The sequence below is a fragment of the Phacochoerus africanus genome, chromosome 5 (genome assembly GCF_016906955.1).
Source record: "Phacochoerus africanus isolate WHEZ1 chromosome 5, ROS_Pafr_v1, whole genome shotgun sequence".
NCBI classification, from domain to species: Eukaryota; Metazoa; Chordata; class Mammalia; order Artiodactyla; family Suidae; genus Phacochoerus; species Phacochoerus africanus.
This window is the reverse complement of record NC_062548.1, coordinates 84,307,202-84,325,708: the sequence shown is the minus strand read 5'-3', so window position 1 is coordinate 84,325,708 and position 18,507 is coordinate 84,307,202. Positions and strand designations below refer to the sequence as shown.

Below are 18,507 nucleotides of genomic sequence, written 5' to 3'. Positions count from 1 at the left end.
ACACAAAGGAGCTGCAGGCTGATTTGCTACAGTTCTTCCAAAGGCAAAGGAACTTCCCAGCTTCTTTTCTAACACATGTGAAATAACACATGAAAGATGGTGAGTGTGATAACCAGATTTTGTAGGTCCAAGTTACAGTTCACCTTAAAGGTCTGGCTTTTATCCAAAGGCAATCAGAAGCCATGAAAGCTGTCATAAAGAGGAGTGTCTGACAAATTTAAAAAGATGACTAACTACAGTGTGTGCAGAACTGACTGAAAGGTGGCTAAGGCAAGGACAGACTTAAGTTAGATTTTACACTACTCCTGGTGCGAGACAATGCTTATTGATCAGTGTAGATGCAATAAAGATGTTTCATAAACCACTGAAAAAAGACTTACTAGTTAGGAGTACTCTTTGTACAATTAAAATCTGCTACATATATGCATGCATTTTTATTTTTTGAAGAGATTCCAATTAACAATGGTTGTTCTCAAAGAAAAGGATCAGGATGACGAACTTCTCATCATTCACTTTTTCTGTTCTATTTTCTAACAGCACATATACCTGTAAATGGGGAGTTCTCAGGGTTGGGCGATTGACTTCCATTAAAAAACATACACAAACTGAAAAAAGTACCCAGGATTAAGCCCTTAAGATGGCAGGTAAGTGTGAACTCTTTCCCCCCCCTTCTTACATAGGTTTTTCAAGAGCATCAGAAATAATACGAATATTGTGGGGAGAGGGGATAAAGCAGGGTGGACGGCAATAAATTAATCTGCCTTTTGAAACCAAGTATTTAATATTTTCATCAAGTTGTGTCAATACAATTTCAAAGTAAATGCCAACTGGAAGACCAGGCCCAGAAATCCATCAAAGAAACAATCTTCCAAACGACAAGGAATGCCAAGATGCTCTTCTACTCCAGATGCACTGGCCAGTCAGACAGATTACCGAGTATTTACCTGAAAAGAGAGAAACCTAAGTTTCAAAACCCGTAGTGACATAATTTTAAGAATGGAAGATGTTTAAGGCAATTATCCAAATCTCTATTTCTTTCTTCTTAGGGCCACACCTGCAGCATATGGAAGTTCCCAGGCTAGGGGGTCGAATCCAAGCTGCAGCTGCTGGCCTACACCACAGCTAGAGCAATCCACATGTGAGCTGCTTCTGCGACCTAAACTACACCTCACAGCAACGCCAGTTCCTTAACCCACTTAGCAGAGCGAGGGATCAAATCCACATGCATCGTGGATACTAGTCAGGTTCATAACTTGATGAGCCACAATGGGAGCTCCCAAATCTCCCTATTTTTATAGGCAAGCAAACACTTAAGTATGAACTTTTTAGCCCTGATGACCAGCAAACAAGCAGTTACTGCCCCCATCCCAACTCTGCAAAAATATGCTTATTTTTGGAGTTCCCGTCATGGTAAAGAGGAAATGAATCCAACTAGGAAACATGAGGTTGCAGGTTTGATCCCTGGTCTCACCCAGTGGGTCAAGGATCTGGCATTGCTGCGAGCTGTGGTGTAGGTCACAGACTCGGCTTGGATCCTATGTTGCTATGGCTGTGATGTAGGCCGGCAGCTATAGTTCCCATTTGACCCCTACCCTGGGAACCTCCACATGCTGTGGGTATGGCCGTAAAGAGCCAAAAAAAGAAAAAAAAAAGGGCAGCTTATTTTGACCTTGCAGAAAAATTCACAACCTATATATACGTACCACATCATCAATTTTCAGAATGCTCCGGACAGTTTCAGTTGCTAGAGTTAGCGCACTGACTGAAACCAACAGAGGCTGGACAACCATTTCCTCCAATATGTTGGAAATACCACCCTGCAAACCAGTACACATTGCTTTTAGTATTTATAATGATACCTTTACCAACTACACAGTTACCAGTATGCCTCAAGGCCTTTCAAACTTAAGTTTCTTTCAGTCTATTCAAAGGTAAGATACTCTCTACTAAGCTCTTCTTTACACAACTGTAGTTCAATTAAAATCTGGAAAAACTGAATTAATGCTGGATTACTCTAATCTTGACTCCTAAACAATTCCTTGTTAAGTGTATTTATTTAAAAATATCCTGGGGATTCTCAAGTGGCACATCAGGTTAGGAATCTGGTGGTGTCACTGTAGCGGTTTGGGTTGTTGCTGTGGTGTGGATTTGATCCCTAGCCCAGGAACTTCCATATGCTGGGAGGTATGGCCAAAAAGAAAAAAAAAAAAAAAGAATTTTTTTTTCTTGCTCTATAGTTGAAACCAACACAACACTGTAAATCAACTATACTTTAATTTTTAAAAGTTATAAGATTTATCACTTCTGACTCCTAATTTTGAATTTGGCAAAGTCTAGTCTAACCTGCCTTTTATATCTCCCTCATTTCCCACTTTTATTTTTTGGCCACATGTGTGGCATGCGGAAGTTCCTAGGCCAGGGATCAAACCTGTACCACAGCAGCAATCCAAGCTACTACAGTGACAAGGCTGAATCCTCATTTGCCCTCATTTGCCACTTTTAAATGATTGCCACTATCCTAGTCACCTTTATCCCAGCATGACTGCTGATAGTCATAATAGGCAATCCTGTCTCCAACATTCCCTCTTTAAAACAGGGACTCCTCCTTCTAGCTTTAATCTGCTCTTTCCAACCTTTAAGCCAACATATAACCTCTGCTCTAGACAAAACACGTTAACTTAGTGGTCCCCCTTACTAGTAAACCACTGCTTTCCCATCTGAAATTTTCTCATCTACCAACCAAGGCTGCAGCTTCATAAAACTTTCCCTAATTAAGTAATGCCTTCCTTTGGAGTACTCCAACTATTCAAAAAATATTTTGGATTGTTAATTTCCGTTACACATTATCTGACTCAATAAAAGGAGACACTAATAAAACATTAATACCCAAGGGGAGAGTATTACTGTTCTATGTGTTTACCTTATACAACTACACTAGACTCCTGCTCATCACAGCACCAATAATTAATACTTACTGTTTACTACACACCAGGCATCTTTGTAAAACTTTCTAATTAGTAAGCTATTTAATCCTCACAGGCCTATGTGGGAATTATTAATACCCCCTGCTTTCACAAATGAGGAAACTGAAGCACATACTAAGTAACTTGCTAAATTTGCACAATCATTAAATGGCAGTTAATGAACAAATAATACTTCTCACTAGGGCATCTTCATTCTTCATAGCATACATTAACCTGAAGGTCTTATATTTAAATCCAAGGTTACTCTAGTTTTAATTACAAAGCCTTTCATTCAACAGACAATTATGAAACTTTTAATACTGTAATCAACATTTTCTACAGGAATTTAAGATTAAATTACTACCTTTCGGACATTGATGCCTGTAGTTTTTTCACCTTGGGCATGCCGGTTTCTTAGTTCTGTTACTGTAGAAATGGGATTCAGACCAGCATTTTCAGCTAGTGTAGATGGAATGACCTCCATGGCATCAGCAAAAGCACGAACGCAGTAGGATTCCATACCACTCAATGTTCGTGAGTATTCAGTTAACCGTAGGGCCAACTCTATTTCTGGAGCACCGCCTCCTGCAATAAGAGCTCTGAAATTCACAAATACATTTTTAGTTTAACTTATCCAACAGAATGTGATTTTTCAAATAATTTAGTATTTATACTTCAATAATCAAAATACATTAAATTTTTATGTTCAAGATGTTACTTAGTAATTTAATATTACCTCTTCTTCACCAAACAGCGAATAACACACAAGGCATCATGAATAGAACGCTCAGCTTCTTCAATCACCAATTTGTTAGACCCACGAACAACAATTGTAACTGTTTTTCCAGGGCTTGCACAGCCTGTAATCTTTAGTAAACAAACTCTTAGGTATTTGAAAGATTAAAATAAACAAAAACCCAAACAAAAGTTTAGCTATAATATTGTTACCTTAAGCATCTTGCCAGAACCATTTAAGTTGACCTCCTCAGCCAACTCAGCTGATCCCAGCATGTCAGCAGTGAACTGGTCAATATGAGCAACTGGTTTGGTTCCAATAGTCTGGGGAAAATAGTCAAATCCACAAATTGAGACATCTTAATAGTGAACATCTTCACACATTATTACATTAAAAATGTTTTACCTTACAAATGAATTCAATGTCTTCTCTTTCAATATCCTTAACCACCATAATCTTCATTTTGTTCAGGAAATGTAATGCAAGATCACTAAGAGCATCTCTAAAATACAAAATCAGTGATAATGTCGATAGTAGATTAAAAAAAAGTTGCTGTTCAACTCCTTTTTTAGGTTTTCACAGTTTTACTTTGTTTAAATGGTCAAGTATTTAACAAATTATTTGTGAAAAAAGATGCTTTATTTTAACAAATTAACTCAAAATTCTTGACTAAGATTTTTAAAGGATAATATTTAAAATGTATCCCAATGACACTATAAAAGACAGTAAAACAGACAATCATGTCAATGTTTTTCTTAATAGTAAATGAGTATATCTTTGGTAATTAACTCTTGATACCTCATGAATTTAGAATTAAGTATGATTAACTTAAGACTCTACAAATTCACACTTTTATACAAATTATCTGTAGTGATCCTCCTGACAACACTATGATATTGTAAGGGTGGATAGTACTATCCTTGTTTTACAGATAAGCGAACCGAGTTTTGAGAACAATTTACTCAAGGTTACTCGCTATTACATAACTTGGGATTAGAAGGAATTCAACTCTTTACTAAGGTTTCTGTATCAAGAGCATCCACAGTACTTTCTGTTATAATGTATTAAGATACCTGAGAATGTGCCCACTCATTAGAAGAACACACTGAAAATCAACAATAAAAGGGATCAGTTTAAACTTGGGAGAATTCTTTTACTCCACGGATTCCAGCATTCCCACCAAAAGAAATTCTAAAATTTCAAGGAAAACTATTGAAATGGACCTTTAAATAAAAGCCTCTAAAATTTTAATTTTAGACTTAAGTTAGACTATTTTGGCTGCACCTGTGGCACAGGGAGGTTCCCAAGGCAGGGACTGAACCCATGCCACCAGAGACACCACCGAATCCTTAACATGCTGTGCCACAGAGGCAACTCCCTAAAGTTAGCCTTTTCTTGATATTAAGAGTGTTGGGCCAGAAAAATAATATATCCCACATTTAAATTATCACAGCGGGAAAAGAACTCACTTTAGATCATTAGTCAAAATACAATAATGCCCTAATAATGAAGATGCATTTCAGATTTCAAGTACTTTACCCACCTCCAATGTTTCTTTAAAAAATTGCTAAAAGGGGAGTTTCCACTGTGGCTCAGCAGGTTAAAGACAGTGTCCGGGAGGATGCAGGTTCAATCCCTGGCCTCACTTAGTGGGTTAAGGATCTGGGGCTGCACTGTAGGTCACAGATGTGACTCAGACCCAGTGTTGCTGTAGCTGTGGCACAGGCCTTGGCTGCAGCTCCAATTCTACCTAGCCTGGAAACTTCCATGTGCTGCGTGTGCGGCCATTAAAAAAAAAATTGCTAGAAGGGATCCAACATCAATTATCATTAAGAAGTGAACAAAATAAATAGCCCCATACCTTAGAATAGACTTCTGTATGAGAAGAACATTACAACCTGTTTTTTTAATTTGTTTCACTAAATTCAGAATATAGGCTCTCTCCTCTCGTAGCACTCGATCCATCTGGACATAGTCAGAAACTACTATCTGATTGTCCATCTGTTTGGGAAAATACATTAATAATTTGCATTTTAAAAGTTTTTAAGCAAAAAAATGAGACTTTCGATGAAAACATATTATGTAAAGTATAAATTCGACCAAAACCATACCAAACAAGAAACTATTTAGACACACACAGAGTCTAAAAAAGTAAATATACAGCAAACAATTCAGGTTTTTTACCTTCATCTACACACTTTGCTGTCTTTTTATTTTTTATAAGCACATTTTTTGATAATCATAAAACATGAAAATGATTATCCAGGAGTTCCTGTAGTGGCTCAGTGGGAACAAATCCAACTAGTATCCATGACGATGCAGGTTTGATCCCTGGCCCACTCAGTGGGTTAAGGATCCAGCATTGCTGTAAGCTGTGGTGCAGGTTGTAGGCATAGCTCAGATCCCATGTTGCTGTGGCTGTGGCATAGGCCGGCAGCTATAGCTCTGCTTCAACCCCTAGCCTGGGAACTTACATATGCTGGGTTCAGCCCTAAAAAGCAAAAACAAACAAACAAAAAAAAGATGATCAATTTCATGTCAATTCTTTTCATACAAATTTATTTATTGCTAAAATTATTTCAATCGCATCCTTTTTACACAAGCCATAGCTTGTTAAAAAAAAAAAAAAAATTTGATGGGGAGTTCCTATCACGGCTCAAAGGAAACAAATCTGACGAGTATACATGAGGACACAAGTTCAATCCCTGGCCTTGCTCAGTGGGTTAGGGATCTGGCGTTGCAGTGAGCTGTGGTGCAGGTCGAAGATGCGGCTTGGATTCCGAATTGCTATGGCTGTGGTGTAGGCCAGCAGCTACAGCTCCAGTTCGACTCCTAGCCGGGGAACCTCCGTATGCCAAGGGTGCAACCCTCAAAAGACCAAAAAAAAAAAAAAAATTGACACGCTGAAACAAAGTACCAAGGACAAATACTGTTTATATTAAAGACCTACAAAACAACATCAGTTTTTATAAGGGTTAAAATTTGGTTAACAAATGACAACAGAAAACCTGTATGCCAATATGTTTAACGAGAAAAAATCTGAGTGAGGTGACAAAAATCAACCACACCTTTTGGGAATGGTATTTTGGGTTTTTTTTGGTCTTTTGAGGGCCACACCCATGGCATATGAAAGTTCCCAGGCTAGGGGTCAAATCTGAGCTACAGCTGCCAGCCACAGCAACTCGGGATCCGAACCGTGTCTGTGATCTACATGGCTCCCGGCAATGCTGGATCCTTAATCCACTGAGCGAGGCCATGGATGGAACCCGAAACCTCATGGCTTCTAGTCGGGTACCTTACTGCTGAGCCCCAACAAGAACTCCAGGAACGGCACTTTAAAAGATATCCCCATCAGAAGTTCCCGTCATGATGCAGCGGAAATGAATCTAACACGGCTCGAATCTGGTATTGCTGTGGCTGTGGTGTAGGCTGGAGGCTACAGCTCTGATTAGATCCCTAGCCTGGGAATCTCCATATGCCGCATGTGTGGCCCTAAAAGGACAAAAAAAAAAAAACCCACAAAAAACAAAACAAAACAAAACCCCGACAACAACAACAAATAACCCCATCAGAAGTCCCTTGTGGCTCAGCAGGTTAAGGATCCAGTGTTGTCACTGCTGTGGCATGGGTTTGATACCTGGCCTGGGAACTTCCATATGCCATGGTTGGGGCAAATAAAAACATACAAACAAATAAAACCAACCAAATAAACAAAAAAATAACCCCACTTAAGCTGTCTTCTTGTGTAAAGCTGATGTTCAATTTCAATAAACAGTCAATTTAGGTTATACATTTATCATATATGGCATCCAATATTTTCTACTTTTGTCTCAACTTTACTAATTCTTTTTAGAGCCATGCTTTTTATCACTAGTATCAGCGTTTTCTATTTTTATAATAATGAGCAAGTTTTCAGTATTAGCCAAACACACAAGCAACCATTTCATTTAGTTTTACTTACATCTGTTTTAGGAGCAGATAAGCAGAACTGAATAAGCCCAATCTTAGCCTTTTCAACTCTGGTTATGCCAGAATTTGCCACTTTCTGAGTAAGAACCAGACCTTCTACCAACTCACAGTCATCGATTGTCCCACTTAAAAAAAAAGAAGGAAATGAGATAATTAAGAGGGAGGAAATCTGCAAGTTTAGTAGAACACCTTAAAAATCATCAGTAATTTATTATTATTTTTTTTTTCTCTTTTTGCTATTTCTTTGGGCCGCTCCTGCGGCATATGGAGGTTCCCAGGCTAGCGATCCAATCGGAGCTGCAGCCACAGGCCTACGCCAGAGCCACAGCAACGCGGGATCCCAGCCGCATCTGCAATCTACACCACAGCTCACGGCAACGCCGGATCGTTAACCCACTGAGCAAGGGCAGGGACCGAACCCGCAACCTCATGGTTCCTAGTCGGATTCGTTAACCACTGCGCCACGACAGGAACTCCATCATCAGTAATTTAATTATCAGTGATTAAAATGTGCTTTAGTCTCATTCACATTTCTAGTGCCCATTCCTGAACCACACTGCCCTGCCATCATTAGGAATGTAAATAAATTCTTGAGATTCCCACATTAATACAAATTGCCATGAAAACAAAAACCAAACTTTTGTGACTTTCTAGGTGGTTTCCATTTAACTTATTTTTGCCAACAACCAATGTTACTTTCGAAATCAATTTCTATTAATTAAAGCTGTAATTAGAGATACTTACCCAAGTTTCTTAACTATTTTAATATCTCTAAGATCTACACTAGTAGCTGTGGCTGGGTCAATCACTTTCATCACTGCATTTACACTCATTGGAGAAAGGAGACTTGAATATTGAGAGACAACCTAGAATTATTAAAAAAACAGAATCAGTGTCACAACAGAAAAAGCCCTATTACTTTATAATGATAAAAATATTCGAGAAGTAATCTCAATCACTTTTGGGGGGCAGGCAGGAGAGCATATGAGAAAACATTCTATATAAACTGTCTTTTCTATTCAGGTTTGTTGAAACCAGGATACAAAATTAAAAATATATGCTCTCAATTCCCTGGGGGCAGGGAATGGTTAAGAATTTGGTGTTGTCACTGCTGTGGCTCATGTCAGATCTCTGGCTGGGGAATTCCTGCATGCCATGGCCAGAAAAAAAAAGAACAAAGAAAACTTGCATTTCTCTCTTATAATACAGTACTCAGGACTAACCAGATTACTCATAATCCTATAGAAAATTAGTTTAGTAACATGGTCACTCTTGAGAAATAACATTTATAAACTGTCCAGCATCAATAACCACAGCATAAGACTTGTATGTAGTTCTTAATGAACCTTAAATTATAATTTTACAATGATCTTTCAGTGCTGGTCTCACCTTTGAGTTCAACGACGTGGTGGCACTATTCAACAAGGTATCTCTGTCACTAAGTTCCACAGGTCGAGACATGTCAGTCAAGATTTCAATACCCTTTTCCAGAGCCTTCTGGAATGACTCAGAAATGATGGTTGGATGAATCCCTGCCATTTATGAAGGACCACTTATTTAATTGTAACAGACAAATTTCATATTTGACATGACTTAAAATTTCTCTATTCATTAACATTTCAAAGCAGTCAAATTCTCAATTATTTAAAACTATAATTTAGGCTTCAATTATAAACATAATGGCTTTAATAACCTTAATCACAAATAGTCCTAATAATTTACTTCCATTTAATTTGGTATAGATTAGTTACATACTCATGTGATATTTGAGACTAAAACCAATTTCATACTTTTCAAAACTCTACAAATCTACGTAAGTAGAATAATTGACCAGAAAGCCACTACTAGGTCTAAAAATTATTTACCAAATCAAGAACCCATATTATATCCCAAATCACAGTTCTCATCTATACCCTAAATTTTATCAAATTCCATTCAAAAGGAAACCTAGAAAAAGAAAACATTTTCTAACTCACATAATACGGTGAAATTTAATCTAAAAATTTCTGATTAAAAATTAGCTGTTCCAAATTAAATTTTAAATCGGATATTACTTAGTAACTTCTTGCCTTTATTCAGTAATATAAAGCATGTTCTAAGTCTTCTTATCTACCTTTCTGAAGAAGCTTCGTACAGGAATCTAAGAGAGAGCCAGCAATGATGACCACCGAAGTGGTGCCATCTCCTGCTTCTATATCCTGAGCCTTCGACAGCTCCACCAGCTAAGTGAACAGAACATCAGGTTGCTCAATCAGAAACATAACTTCAATGACCTTCACATCAGTTTCACATATAAAACTTTATTATCAACACTGTAAGATTCAATATACTTGACTTTTGGTTTGCTGTCCGCCTTGGTTTCATTTAAAACTGACCTATTAGAGTTCCCATCATGACTCAGCAGAAATGAATCCGACTAGAAGGTGCAGGTTTGATTCCTAGTCTCATTCAGTGGGTTAAGGATCCAGTGTTGTGAGCTATGGTATAGGGCACAGACTCAGCTAGGATCTGGAGTCACTGTGGCTGTGACTTAGGCCATACCTAAGCCCCTAGACTGGGAACCTCCAATGCCAAGGGTGCGGCCCTAAAGAGACAAAAAAACGACAATAAAACTGACCTATATATTTGTGACACACATAATTCTTATATTTTTTCTCTAAGTAGCTCTATTATGATTTCCATTCCAGACTATAGTTTGTAAATTTTTTCCTTGAGCTAGCTACTCAAAAGGACAATGGATAACTTGCAGACTCAGAAGTTATGAAATGCAACATTCAGAGGAGACTGTCAGTTTGGAATCCTTTCCCAAGCTTATCTAAACTGACCCTGCATTATGCAAATTAAGTTTTTTTTTTTTTTTGCTTTTTAGGGCCTCACCCACAGCAAATGGAAATTCCCAAGCTAGGGGCTGAAACTAAGCTACAACTACAGCAACAGGTCTGTGACCTACACCAAAGCTCACAGCAAGACCAGATCCCTGACTGCCAGGGTTTGAATCCATATCCTCAACGACCTAGTCATTTCCGCTGAGCCATGTGGAAAACTCCAAAAGGGACTTTAACATAAATTTATTTTTTTTCTTTTCGTGTCTTTTTAGGGCCACACCCGGAGCATACAGAAGTTCTAGAGTTCCTGTCGTGGCTCAGTGGTTAACGAATCTGACTAGGAACCATGAGGTTGCGTGTTTGATCCCTGGACTCGCTCAGTGGGTTAAATAAAATAAATTTATCTTGAAAAAAAAAAAAAGTAGTTCCCAGGCTAGGGGTTGAATGGGAGTTGTGTCTCTGACCTACACCACAGCTCACTAGGACACTAGTTGGGTTTATTACCGATGAGCCACAATGGAAACTCCTTAAGAGGAATTTCTAAAGAATATTTTTTGCTGCTACAGTGACTTCTCTCTTGACATTGGAATCATCATTATGATCCACAGTTGAATTAAAACCTGTTTTTAGGATTTCCTGTCATGGCTCAGCAGTAATGAAACCAAATAGTAGCCATGAGGATGCAGGTTCCATCCCTGGCCTTGCTCAGTGGGTTAAGGATCTGGCATTGTCGTGAGCTATGTAGGTCACAGATGCAGCTAGGATCCTGCTTTGCTGTGGTGTAGGCTGGCAGCTATAGCTCAGATTCAACTCCTAGCCTGGGAACTTCCATATGCCACTGTGCGGCCCTAAAAAGCAAACAAACAAACAAAAAAAACCTACAAAAACACCCCAATTTTTTGAAAATAAACTTATTTTCTTCATTTTTTTTTGATCTTTTTGTCTCTTTAGGGCAGCTTTCATGGCATATGGAGGTTCCCAGGACAGGGGTCCAACTGGAGCTGGAGCTGCTGGCCTATGCCAGAGCCAGAGCAATGCCGGATCCTTAATCCACTGAGCGAGGCCAGGAATCGAACCTGTGACCTCATGGATGCTAGTTGGGTTCTTTAACTGATGAGCCATGACTGGAATTCCAAAAATAAATTTAAATTTTATTTAACAGTTTAGATAAACTTAAAGTTTAAACACAAAATTTATTTTGTATACAATAATTTTACTCTCTTCCAGCTAACAATCACTAAGCTAATAACCTGCACAATTTTGCTTTTTTATCTCTTCCTCCTCCATGTGTGGCACATTGCTGCAGACAAGACATTCATGTTTTGTCACTTGCAACTAAGAACATAATACTAAGCATAATGTATCCCCAAAACATGCATGTTTGGCATAAAAAAGGATAAAATTTCCATTGTGTTTAAACAATATCATGCGATAAAACAAATTTAACTGTTTACTACATATCAAACAGTACACTAAAAAAAAAAAATTCACTAGATCCTACTGTATAGCATTGGGAACTATATCTAGTTACTTATGATGGAGCATAATAACGTGAGAAAAAAATGTATACATGTATGTGGGACTGGGTCAGTTTGCTATAGAGTAGAAAACTGACAGAACACTGTAAACCAGCTATAACGGAAAAAATAAAAAAACCTCACTAGAGTTCCCAGGTGGCTCAGGAGGTTAAGGATCCAGCATTGTCACTGCTGAGGTATGGGTTCAATCCGTGGCCTGAGATCTTCCTCATGCCACAGGCTCAGCCAAAGAATTTTAAACAAAACAAACAACAACAACAAAACAACCCAAAAGACCTCACCTAAAATTTTTACTTACCATTCTTGCTGCTGGATGTAACACTTGCATTTGTTTCAGAATGGTGGCACCATCATTTGTAATGGTCACATCGCCTTTTCCATCCTGAATCTGCAAAGTTTGGTTTTTGTAGAAAGTTATAATTCAAATACTGCTTTCTTTATCCAATATTAACATGAGACCCTAAAAGCTTTGATTTTAATACTTCTTGAATAATGTCAATTTGTGTTTGCATAGTGCTTTGTTTCAAATTGTTTTCTTTTACCTTAGAATGACTTAAGAATATGCAGTAATAGTCCAACTTTATAAGTGAACTAGCTGAGGTTTTTTTCCTACTTAAAAGAGTTGAGGAGTTCCCTTCGTGGCACAGTGGAAACGAATCTGACTAGGAACCATGAGGTTGCGGGTTCGATCCCCGGCCTCGCTCAGTGCGTTAAGGGTCTGGCGTTGCCATGAGCTGTGGTGCAGGTCGCAGACTTGGCTTGGATCTGGCGTTGCTGCGGCTCTGGCGTAGGCCGGCGGCTACAGCTCAGATTAGAGCCCTAGCCTGGGAAGCTCCGTATGCCGCAGGTGCTGCCCCAGAAAGACAAAAAGACAAAAAAAAAAAAAAGGACCCACTGTCACAACAACTTATGAATTATAGTTAGGTTCCATTCATCCCAATCGACCTGTTTCTGAACTCTCAAAGCCTTTGTAACACTTTAAACAACACATCTTAACCTTCTATAGAGACCCTGCAGTATGAACACTAGCACTCAATAAGTAATAATAATGATTCAGCTTTTTACCATTTTATCCATTCCTTTTGGCCCAAGGCTAGTTCTAATAGCATCAGCAACAGCTGAAAAAGAAGAAAAAAAGAAATTAAGACTCTTTATTTAAATAGAAAACCATTTCTACTCTCAAATAATCATTTTGCCCTTATTTGAATATGGCACACAATTTACTTGTGTCCTCTAAAGAAAATAAACTAATAATAATCTACTGGAGACCCATTATTTTATTCTTTTAACTGTATGTCACATCATCTTTTGTTGCTAAAATCACTTAAACGGCACTCATAATCTGCATATGGCAGCATAAATTTTGAAGATTCGGAGTTCCCGACGTGGTGCAGTGGTTAACAAATCCGACTAGGAACCATGAGGTTGCGGGTTCGGTCCCTGCCCTTGCTCAGTGGGTTAAAGATCCAGCATTGCTGTGAGCTGTGGTGTAGGTTGCAGACGCGGCTCGGATCCCACGTTGCTGTGGCTCTGGCATAGGCCGGTGGCTACAGCTCCGATTCGACCCCTAGCCTGGGAACCTCCATATGCTGCGGGAGCGGCCCAAGAAATAGCAAAAAGACAAAAAAAAAATTTTTGAAGATTCATCTAATCTTCCTTTAAACATCAAAATGGTATAATCTAGTTATGCAGTGATTAAAGACATTATTTTCTCCATTCCTTAAAACAAGGAGCAATATAACATAAGCTAGACCTCCTAGCACACTATACAACTCACTTACTTGTTTACACTTACTTGTTTACCAACTATGATGTAATTTCTGAGGACAAAGGCTTTTGTTCACTAATGTGAAGCTGGTATACGGATGGCCCACAGGCAAAAACAAAACACCTGTGGGAGTTCCCGTCATGGCTCAGTGGTTAATGAATCCGACGAGGAACCATGAAGTTTCGGGTTCGATCCCTGCCCTTGCTCAGTGGGTTAAGGATCCCACGTTGGGATGAGCTCTGGTGTAGGTCCCACACGCAGCTCGGATCCTGCGTTGCTGTGGCTCTGCTTGCTGTGGCTCTGGCGTAGGCTGGCGGCTACAGCTCCGATTCGACCCCTAGCCTGGGAACCTCCACATGCCTCGGCAGCAACCCAAGAAATGGCAAACAGACCAAAAACAAAAACAAAACACAACAAAACTTGACACCTTTGACTTCCAAACCAAATCAAACAAAAACCACACAATCCCCCCGGCCCCAAATCTCTGGACATACAGTCTACCACTCCAAAGTTATCTAATCTTATTATCTGTCCATGTTCCTATTTTATTAAACCACTTATTTCCTCAGAGAAAGTGGAACTGATGAACAATATTTGATCCTCTTTTCTTTGACAAGTCCAGGACACATGATTAAACCTTCCTCTTTCTCACCTCATATACACAGGGCAAAGATAGTGCCCTATTTATTTCTGTACACTCCACAACTAGCATGCTTCCCCTACACTGTGTAAACAATAACAATATTTGAAGTTCCCATTGTGGTACAGTGGAAACGAATCCAACTAGGAATCATGAAGGTTTCAGGTTCGATCCCTGGCCTTGCTCAGTGGGTTAAGGATCTGGCATTGCTGTGAGCTGTGGTGTAGGTTGCAGACGTGGCTCAGATCTGATATTGCTGTGGTGTAGGCCAGCAGCTGTAGCTCGACCCCTAGCCAGGGATGCTCCACATGCTGCAGGTGCGGCCCTAAAAAAAAAGAAAAGAAAAATGTTTTTGACAAATTATTTCTCTGAAAATGTCTAAGGTTTAACATGCTGTGTCCCACACAGTATTATCTGTTAAATGACTCCTGCTAAAGAGTATTGGAACTACTACCACCACTACTTCTCTGTGTGGTTTTGATATCATCAATCAGTGCTACTTATTACTACCTTTTTGGTTATTACTGAAATTAGAAAACACTGGTTCCATGAATTATATTAAAAATGCATCATCATGGCGCAGCGGAAACAAATCCAACTAGGAACCATGGGGTTGAGGGTTTGATCCCTGGCCTTGCTCAGTGGGTTAAGGATCTAGTGTTGCTGTGACCTGCGGTATAGGTCAAAGTCATGGTTTGGATCTGGCATTGCTGTGGCTGTGGCTGTGGCTGTGGCCAGCAGCTGTAGCTCCAATTAGACCCCTAGCCTGGGAACCTCCACATGCTGCGGGTGGGGCCCTAAAAAGACCACCCCCCACCCCCCGCCAAAAGCATCTGTCAGCAGGTTTTCTCAACCAGTTTGTAGGCCTGTGCCTGACTTGGACTAATCGCGCCCCTTTGTGCTGCGAGGTAAGTCAGGCTTATAGGTAGTTTAGGTGGCCTTTGCTTCCTTTCTGCATGTCTCCCGTGTCCTGTTTCAATTCTTGTATATGATGTTTCCAAGGTGACAAAGTAACATCTCATATCTTCCCTGTTTGTTGAAAACCTATCATATTATATAGTTTTTGACCCCTAGAGGGTCCCAGAATTTATCTAACATATTGTTTCTAATATAATAAATCTAAGCTTTAACTATGATCTCTACATAACTACCTACCAACTTTTATTTCCAGTTAATCATCTCAACTTCCAAATGATTCCTAAATATACCCATCTGGTCAGTCTTTTTTTTTTTTTTAAACTTTTCGTCTTTTGCCTTTTCTAGGGCCGCTCCCGAAGCATATATAAGTTCCCAGCTGGGGGTTGAATCAGAACTGCAGCTGCTGGCTTACGCCACAGCCCCAGCCACTGGGGATCTAAGTTGCATCTTCGACCTACACCACAGCTCACAGCAACGCCATTTAACCCACTAAGGCCAGCGATCAAACCTGCAACCTCATGGTTCCTAGTCAGATTCATTAACCACTGAGCCAAGACGGGAACTCCTGGTCAGTCTTAACTATCCAACTCATGCAGGCCCAAATGAAAACCTATCCTCCTTTTCCACTACCCCCACCCCCAGTGCAACTGTTTCTTTTAGAATCATCATCACACCCCCACTCACGGGGTCAGATAACCTCAAATATATGTAAGGCTGTACTTCACATATCTGGCTCTTTACATACCTTCTTATGTAATCCTCACAGCGACCCTCCAAGTTAGCTGTCACCTCATATTGAAGAACAATCTGTAGCTGCTGGAATTACACTAAACCCTTTCCAGGACATCAGGCCCCTTCAACCTTTGTCCTCACTTTACCTTTCAAATCTCACCTCTCGTTTTTTTTTTCTTTTTTGCTTTTTATGGCTGCACCCGCAGCATATGGAAGTTCCCAGTCTAGGGGTCCAATTGCAGCCACAGATGCCAGCCTATGCCACAGCAACGTAGGATCCGAGCTGCATCAGCGACCTATACAGCTCACAGCAAGGCAAGATCCTTAACCCACTGAAGGAGGCGAGGGATCAAATCCACAACCTCATGGTTCCTAGTCGGATTCGTTTCCGCTGAGCCACAGGGTAATTCTTCACCTCTCATTTCTTCAGGCATCTTACTCTCTAACCCGAATAAAATACCCACTGTACTCAATGCACATAATGGTCAAGAACTCTAAGCCTCTGCTTTCATTTTTTCCTTCCACTCTTTTCTATCTCAACCCAGCTTCTCTTAATCCTCACACCTCTTAAAATCTTTTTTCTCCCTTATTGTATAGATAGGGCAACCTTAGAGATTAAAGGTCACAAAGCCACGAAATAACGTAGCTGAATGGAAAAAAGGCTTCTTGAATTCCACTATGGACCAAGCTCTTCTCCACCTGCCTGCTGCACCTGCAAAGCACAACGCAGCCTCACAATTATTCTCTAACAAGACGGGTCAGTTGGTTCCCCAGAACCCAGTACAATGGGACCGCCACGCCCCAATTTAAGGCACGGAAAGTTTACCCAAACTCGGTCAATGGCTGGGCAGAAAAGCTCATTTAAATAGCACTTTAATAGAGAAAAGAAAACATAAAAAGTACTGTGTAAACAACATTCTACCAGTGGACCGCTGCCTCGGCCGCTTTGTGAAATATGATGAAGCACAGCCCTGGACGACTATGGACGTCTAGGATGCAGCAGGGACAAACTGGAAAAGCCTCCATACTCGGAATCGGGAATTATGGGTTGAGAACGGAGAAGATTCTCTGCACTGAACTTATGCTATGGGAGGACCAGAGGGAATCATTTGAAGAAACAGAAAACCCCATGCCCACCCAACACCCGGGTGAGAGCGCATGGGAAGGCCGCGGCTCAGGCCGGGAGGCTGTACCTTTGGCCGCGGAGATGTTGCTGAAGCGGATCTGGGCCGGCTTATCGCGGTCCTGATAGGCGCTCTTCCCGCGGCCGCCGGCAGCCCCGGCGGGCGGCCCGCTCCGGGGGGCCACGTTCTCAGGCATGGCAATCTCTGTTGGGTCTGAATACGATCGAGACGGACGGATGGATGAAGATTCTAGGTGGCCAGCCGCGCACTAACGGAAAGCACCCACCGCCGTTAAGAAGCTTCCAGAAAGCGGCGCCGGGCAGAGGAGCAGATGGGGGAGGGAGCCTGCCTGGCGGCGCGGCGCCGGCGTGACGTAACAGGCTGCCCGTTGTGCGCCGGGTGCGAGGGACCGCGCCGCGGAGCTCGGAAGTAGGGGGAGGGGGGATCTGTTGGCTCGGAGGCCGGGAGCTAGGGGCCCGGTGGGTGGCCTCCCAGGAGGCAGAGAGTACCACCTCCGATTTTAAAGGCAGGTGTTTGGACACCCACTTCTGCCCACTCCCCCCTCCTCCTCGGCGGTGAGGTCCCTTCCGTTAGTTCAGGCTGGGCCCAACGATGGCGCGCAGTTGTAGCCTGGGTCACGCCTTAGTGGGTGTGGCTGAGCGGGTGTTTGTAGAAATAGACCTGTATTTTATTCAGTTTTTACTAATTTTGAAAGAGAGTCGGAAGAAAGGTTTGGCAGAAGTGGCAGTTTTTCTTTTCTTTTTTAGATTATGGTATAGTTGATTTACAATATTGTATTAGTCTCAGGTGTACAACATAGTGATTCAAAATTTTATTTAAAGTTATTATGAGGGAGTTACCGTCATGGAGCAGCGAAAACGAGTCCGAGTAGGAACCATGAGGTGGCGGTTTTGATCCTTGGCCTCGCTCAGTGGGTTAAGGATTCGGCGTTGCGGTGAGCTGTGGTGTAGGTCGCAGACGCGGCTCCGATCCCGCTGTGGTTGTGGTGTAGGCCAGTATGGGATTGGACGCCTAGTCTGGGAACCTCCATATGCCGCGGGTGTGGCCCTGAGAAGACCAAAAAAAAAAAAAAATAGTTATTATGAGGAATACGGAATTCCCCGTTGTGTTGCAGTGGAAACCAACTAGTAGCCATGAGGTTGCGGCTTTGGCCTAGCTCAGCGGGTTAAGGATCTGTCTTTGCAGCGAGCTGTAGTGTAGTTCGCAGACTAGGGTCTGGTTTTGCTATGGCTGTGGCACAGGCCTGCGCCTACAGCTGTATTTTGACCCCTAG

At 41.0% G+C, this 18,507-nt stretch overlaps 1 protein-coding gene across 2 annotated transcripts; it reads right to left on the bottom strand.

Annotated features, from left to right (window-relative positions):
* Positions 1-762: 762 nt before the first annotated feature.
* On the bottom strand, positions 763-17,576 carry CCT4 (chaperonin containing TCP1 subunit 4). Of its 2 annotated transcripts, XM_047781986.1 has the most exons (14): positions 17,283-17,576; positions 13,097-13,149; positions 12,330-12,419; positions 9,782-9,890; positions 9,058-9,200; positions 8,413-8,534; positions 7,661-7,793; positions 5,561-5,700; positions 4,105-4,201; positions 3,912-4,022; positions 3,700-3,830; positions 3,328-3,562; positions 1,704-1,817; positions 763-944 (listed from the first exon to the last, which is right to left on the bottom strand). In XM_047781986.1, exons 1-14 carry the CDS (start codon positions 17,407-17,409, stop codon positions 930-932), a joined length of 1,620 nt encoding a protein of 539 aa, XP_047637942.1. In that variant the 5' UTR covers positions 17,410-17,576; the 3' UTR covers positions 763-929. The 2 variants fall into 2 exon arrangements, with proteins under 2 accessions (XP_047637942.1, XP_047637943.1); XM_047781987.1 differs by lacking the exon at positions 1,704-1,817.
* Between the last annotated feature and the right edge of the window lie 931 nt (positions 17,577-18,507).